The sequence below is a fragment of the Saccostrea cucullata genome, unplaced genomic scaffold (genome assembly GCF_032062105.1).
Source record: "Saccostrea cucullata isolate Sc308-1 unplaced genomic scaffold, CSIRO_AGI_Scuc_v1 ctg2514, whole genome shotgun sequence".
NCBI classification, from domain to species: domain Eukaryota; kingdom Metazoa; phylum Mollusca; class Bivalvia; order Ostreida; family Ostreidae; genus Saccostrea; species Saccostrea cuccullata.
In genome coordinates this window covers 124,862-131,231 of record NW_026917995.1, presented here as the reverse complement: position 1 = coordinate 131,231, position 6,370 = coordinate 124,862, and the positions used below count along the sequence as shown (strand labels likewise).

At 30.3% G+C, this 6,370-nt stretch overlaps 1 protein-coding gene across 2 annotated transcripts; it reads left to right on the top strand.

Moving 5' to 3' along the window:
• The first annotated feature begins 1,114 nt into the window (after positions 1-1,114).
• LOC134283003 (uncharacterized) lies at positions 1,115-4,046 on the top strand. Of its 2 annotated transcripts, none has more exons than XM_062765459.1 (6): positions 1,115-1,247; positions 1,352-1,634; positions 1,766-1,915; positions 2,024-2,201; positions 2,348-2,499; positions 3,250-4,046. In XM_062765459.1, the coding sequence occupies exons 1-6, from the start codon at positions 1,177-1,179 to the stop codon at positions 3,265-3,267; spliced, it is 852 nt and encodes a 283-aa protein (XP_062621443.1). In that variant the 5' UTR covers positions 1,115-1,176; the 3' UTR covers positions 3,268-4,046. The 2 variants fall into 2 exon arrangements, with proteins under 2 accessions (XP_062621443.1, XP_062621510.1); XM_062765526.1 differs by having other exon boundaries at positions 1,131-1,247; positions 1,528-1,634.
• Positions 4,047-6,370: the final 2,324 nt, after the last annotated feature.

Genomic DNA, 6,370 nt, shown 5'->3' with positions numbered 1-6,370 from the left:
TTTTTGAAACACAACATTTCACTACAATCTGATTAATAATGCATATATATATAGTGCATTTGTATAACATTTAAATATATTGATAAACTTCAGCAATGATATTCTGTGGTATTGGTGAAAGTGTAGTCAATAATTTATTGGCTGCATTGAACCTCCCGAACATATCCCCAACCACCCTAAAAAGGAGGGAACGAGAGGCAGGTTCTGCATTTGAAGCATTTGCTACTGAGACGTGTAGTGATGCAATTGCAGCTGAAAGTAGAAGGTAAGAAAAATTTATATCAATGTTGTTTTGGTACAAAAGTAAGAATATATATTTAATAGCATCATTTATGTTTATAACATGGAATTTATACTTTGTAATGCATTAAATTAAATATAGATACATGTTTCATTTGAGAGAAAGTTATGTTTGTTCATTTGCAGTTGTCAAAGTGAAGAAGACCAGGCGGTTTCCTTTGATTCTGGCTGGCAAACCAGAGGAAGTGGAAGGAACTATGCTAGTTTATCTGGTGTGTATTTAAAATAATTTTTTTGTAGCAACTTTTACCACTATTTTTATATCATGCATGTTTAACTGAATAACTGTATGTAAATGTAGTTATACATAGTGTTCTTTGATTTCAGGTCATGGAAGTATGATTGGAGTGAATACCGGAAAAGTCTTAAGTTATGCCGTACGTTGTAAAAAATGTCGTTTTTGTGACAGGGCGGTGGATAAAGAAAATCCAAAAGAGCATGATTGTAGAAAGAATTGGGAGAAATCCTCCAAGGCAATGGAGTCTGACATGGCAGTAGAAATGCTTCATGAATTAAAATCAAAGGGATTTCACGTTAAAAAACTTATCATGGATAATGATACTACTACGATTTCAAGGTTATAATTTTATGCTAAAAAAAATTGTACATTTCATACTGAAATTAGAATTACTGTAATAATGGGTCATTACTTGCTAATTAATTGAAATAATTTTGCTATGTATTTGTAGGGCTCGAGCATCTTTTGATGAGTCTTTAGAAAAATTCTCCGATTTTAACCATACCAAGAAAAATGTAACAAACAAGCTATATTCACTTAGAAAGGAAAAAAGATATAATAACCTTGGTCCAAAAGCAATAAACCATCTGACTAAGTGCTTTGCATATGCTGTCAAGGGGAGTGAAGATGCAGCTAGCATGAAGAAAAACTTGGAGGCCATTCCTTGCCATGTTTTTGGTGATCATTCAAGATGTTCTGAGTGGTGTGGGTAAGTATTCTAGGTTAATTTCTAAACAATGATGCAATAGTAATAAGAATAATAATTATGTTAATTAAGTAAATTATTTCAGTAAAGTGATTTTCATCTTGCAGATATTTGAAAAATCCATCCTCATATAAACCAACAAGTTTGCCATATGGTAAATATATGACAGGAGAAGATCTGCTATCTGATTTAAAGACCATATTTGAAGAATATGCTGCAAATTCTGAAAAGCTTGTTAAAGTGGGTAGCACTCAGACCAATGAAAGTTTTAACCATACTGTAGCCTCAAAGAACCCAAAGTCCAACTTTTACAGTGCTTCTGAGTCTACATCATTCAGAGTGGCAGCGGCGGTGGCTCAAAAAAACATAGGTCTTCAAACACTAACAAAGGTTTGTATCATTTAAATTAAAACTTTACATGTCCAACTGATTTTGATGTCTAAATTATATGATTATCTTACAAATATATAATATCAAAAGCATTTTTATTATGTATTATCTAATCTCATTAACAATTTCAGGTGTATGAAAATTTGCTCCTTTCTCCTGGAAAGCACACCAATTCCTACATCAGTAAGGCTTCCAGGAAAAGAGATTATCAGAAGATTGTTAAAAGCAGCGTGGAGTGTAAGAAACGTAGAAAGGAACTCAAATCTGCAGCAAATAAACAGGTATTTGAATTTAATTGTACATGTACATATTTTGTGAATTTAAACTACCCTAAAAATTGATTATTTTGAAAGTTTTGTACAATTCTGTAAATGTTTACTATTCAACAGGTATCAACTTCTGAAGTTAAGGAGGGGACAACATACCAGTCAGCAATAGATCTAGCTGGCAATTTAGAACCTGATCATCTGCAGGAAATACCAGACAGGACATTGCCACCTGCTTCCTCCTCTGTATCAAATAATGAGAACACCTTCTTATTTTTTGATCTAGAAACTACAGGTTTAGGTAAGAATTTTATAAAAACAGTGCCAACACACTATTATTCTGCAATGTGTTCTCATTACATTAATTGTATCACTTTCACTTCATAATATTTTTATATAATTTATTCCATTTCATTACAATAAATGTTAATATCATGTTTATATAAGGTACCTCATCAGAGATTGTGCAGCTAGCCTGTGTTTCTGGTGATGACATCTTTAACAGATATGTCCTACCTAGCTGTGCCATCACACCATCTGCAACAGCAGTCACAGGCCTTCACGTTGTAGGAGGAGAACTTTTTTGCCACAAAGAAAAGGTAGAGAGTGTAGGAATTGACACTTGTCTCAAAGATTTTAAAATGTGGTTGAGCAAATTTCACAGACCTGTCCTTGTGTGTCACAATGGAAAGGTATTTGATTCTGTGATATTGATGAAAACATTATCAAATCACCCAGCATGTGGTTCATTACCCATTGAAGGTTTTGTAGATACTCTACATGTATTTAGAGAAGTTCTACCAAAGAGGGACACGTACAGATTAGAAAAACTGGTGTTAGATACAATGTCTGTGGCATACAATGCCCATTCAGCTGTTGAAGATGTAAAGATTTTACAATCATTGGTGAAACATCATAGGTTATAATGTGAAATATTGTTGAAGCATAGCTTCAGTGTTGACTTTATTTTATCATCAATTGAATACAAATCAAAGACCACTGAATGTTTGAACTCTTTGCAGCCTTTAGTTACATGTCTCTCTAGTTATATGATTAAAAAGATTGCACAGTCGGGTTTGGCATACTGTCATCTGAAACTTGCTTTTGACAGGGGAGGAGCAGAGGGCCTTGAAAATATTCTTTCAGAGAAGCAGTCAGATGGAAATATTAGAGTTACAAGAAATAAATCAATTCTTTCCAAAGTTATCACCCATTTCAGTACATAAAGTATCTCAATGCCATGAAGTATGATTCTTATAATTGATCTGCAATTGACCATATGATTGAACTTTGATTTTGACATGAAAGTAATCATAATTTTGTGTCCTTTTTTTCTTGCATAATATTAGGAAGGGCAAAATCTGTAAGTATGGATACTTTATTAGTTAAAGATACAAGAGTCATCTTTATGTGATTTTAAATACCAGTGAAGTATGTAAGTATACATGTACTTGTTATTTTATCATTTTATTTTTCATTAACTTTATTGATGCTATCTGCATTTTTGATTGTGTATTTCCTCTGCTTTTCCATATCATTTTAGTGCAATATTTGTTGTGTTTTCTTCTTTTTGTTTGTTTTTTTTGTTTTCTTTCATTTTCATTGTTATATTTTTATTTTGTTGCTGTGTATACATGTTTGTCTACCTGTTGTTTGTGTGTCTTCCTTTTCCTTGCTACTGCTGTTGTGTGTTTAACGTGATGTTCACTGTGCATTTTTTTGTCCTATCTTTCTGCTTCATCATGCATTCAAATATATATAGTTGCTTTTTGCTCTAACACCTGTAAGCATATTTTCCTATCCATATGTAACACTGCATACTATTTTATCTATATATATATACTGTAAATACCAATAATTCCATTTCCTTGAGCAAAAAAAAATATTTTTAGTTCATAAAATATTAAATATATGTAAATTTTCATGTAAAAGTACCAGTTTATTTGGGCCCTACCATATTAAGAAAGATAACTAGTCAAACCAGATCTTCTGAACCAGCATTTTTGAGAATATTTTTTGTAGATTTCTTAATCAAATTTCATTTCAATTTTTCATTTGCATATCATCAATAATCATGTGTATTTTCTATTTATAGATTTTGGTACAGTTTTAACCACCGGTTTTCAGGAAATTGAACATGAATGTTAAAAAAACACTTTTTTTCAGAAATAATTAAAAAATGTATGATGAAAAAAAAATTTTTTTTTTGTTGTATTTTAATTCTTACATAGTCAACGGGAATGTTTTAAGTGAATTGAAAATGAAATTAAAGATAATAAATTAAAAATTAAATAAATTCAAATTAATTTGAAAAAATAAAAAAAAATTGTAAAAAATAAAGGATAAATATCTGCATTCTGGGAATGTTGTTAATGATTCTATACATGAAAGAGGCATGCATATTACAAATATCACTAGGTGTGTTATTCTACCTTAAGGACTGTCTTTTAGTTTTAGTTGAATTGGTTTCTTTTCTACATCTGAAAATGACATCATCCAAAGAAATTCTTCATCTGCATGTTATATGAAGAAGACAATTTTCATCACAGTGAAAGAGATTGTTTTGTTAAACATATTGCATTGATGCACAAATATACTTTTAGATTTTTAATAGCTAGGGTTCATATTTCTTAATATGGAATGCTAAGTACTGTTGATTTCAATTTTTTGTGAACAAAGACATACTAGTAGGAAAAAATGTACATGATGTGTCAGAAAAGCATGTGTAAACCTGATGACTTTATAATTGCTGATTAAATCAATGATGAGTTTCATCTTTGTTACATTGTAAACATTTCTAAGTAGTGCACACATCAGAAACTCTTAAAATTTTGAGTATCAGGGTTTAACACAACGTTTCTAAATGATTTATGGACGCTTTTTATGTATCAATAAGACAAAACAGAATGTTTGTTCACAGATGTTCCAATGGAAAACAACCACAAAGAAATGATTTGACATGTTCTTTATGTGATTCATGTAAAATGTATTTTAAAATTGTACCCTAACATTTATCTTTTGCATGAATACATTTTTTTTTGTGAAGAATTTCTCATAACTTTGAAAAAGGAGTCTTATTGTATGATATGGGTAGCTTAAAATTTTGTAGACTTAAAAGTTGTACATGATGTGTTACACATCTTACATATGTAACCATTTTATTTCAGAGTATTCAGCATATATTGTGGCTTTGTATTAAATTTGTTTGCTTATGTAATCAATAATTTGAGAATACTCAAATTAGGTAATGCATGAGAGAATAGGCAAGAAAATCAGGTTTAAGAAATGAATTTTACTATTTATAAGGGGTTAGTCTACATATTGAATCTATAAGTACATTTAGTCTATACATTTAAGGTATTTCTGTATGAAATAAACTTACATATGAGCATTTTAAGACAATTGTAAACATTACTTTAACCAGTTTAAGACATAGAAAACATAGATTCTGATTTTTAGGTCAAAGATCAGCACAAATTATATTTGACTGGATTAAAAGCAGTAATTTTAAATAAACATTAAGAAGATTACACAAACACTGTAATTTCAACACTCTGGTTTTACAAATACGAAAAGTTTGAATTACTAAAGCCTAATTGTAATGACATAAAAGACGAGACTTATAAGATAAATATTAAAATACTCAGTCCTCAAGATTGAAAGTTTTTAAAGATTGAAAGCCTGAGAATCTGAAAGCCTAAAAGTCTGAAATTCTGAATCTCAAGATTTAATACACATATTGTGTTTTGAAACATTGAAAGTCAGTATATGATTTGCTTGTAAAATTCTTTAAAAATATAGGAGCACATTCAGTGACATATTATAAAAAAAGTGGGAGATTTTATACCTAATTCCTTACAAATAAAGAATATCACTGTGAGATCCTTATAATGAAGTTTTACTGTAGCAGGAATACATTGACCTTTAACCTGAAAAGTCAATAGAGGTGTTAAGATATTCATAGACAACAATGGTATTGCAAAAAATTGCGCTGATCTTTGACCTGAAAATCAGAATATATGAAGTTTGTTTAATTAAGCTATCCATGAAGTTTGATGAATATCAACTAAACAATTAAATTTAGCAGATGTCCACATCTCTTTGACATTTTGACTAAAAACTTAATATGGTCATTTATTTACCTTTGTTTGACTTTGATGAGTATCTTAAATGTTGGATATGTTATTAGCAAGACACAATCTAATCTGAGTAAAGAGGAAACCTGGAAAAGCTGTTATCCCTTTGTATGAACAAATTAATTGATGTCATGCAGATATCTTAACCAGAATATCAGAACAATCTGATGATTCTAAAATAAAGAGTTCTCATTATACTAGTCAGAAACCATCGCTCTACCTGACAAACACAAAAAATTTGAATGTCAACTCAACAAAGTAAGTAGGGTTCCTTTTCTTCAAAGAGTAAAATTTTGATGGATTGGGTGAGTGTTTGTTACTTCCTGTCTATAAA

What these genes read in the sequence shown, in the direction of transcription:
- LOC134283003 (XM_062765459.1), top strand. Translation starts at nt 1,177, where the DNA reads ATGAAGAAAAACTTGGAGGCCATTCCTTGCCATGTTTTTGGTGATCAT. An exon ending in GTCTTCAAACACTAACAAAG is followed by an intron (nt 1,635 to 1,765) that starts GTTTGTATCATT and finishes TAACAATTTCAG; the next exon opens with GTGTATGAAAATTTGCTCCT. An exon ending in TCTAGAAACTACAGGTTTAG is followed by an intron (nt 2,202 to 2,347) that starts GTAAGAATTTTA and finishes TGTTTATATAAG; the next exon opens with GTACCTCATCAGAGATTGTG.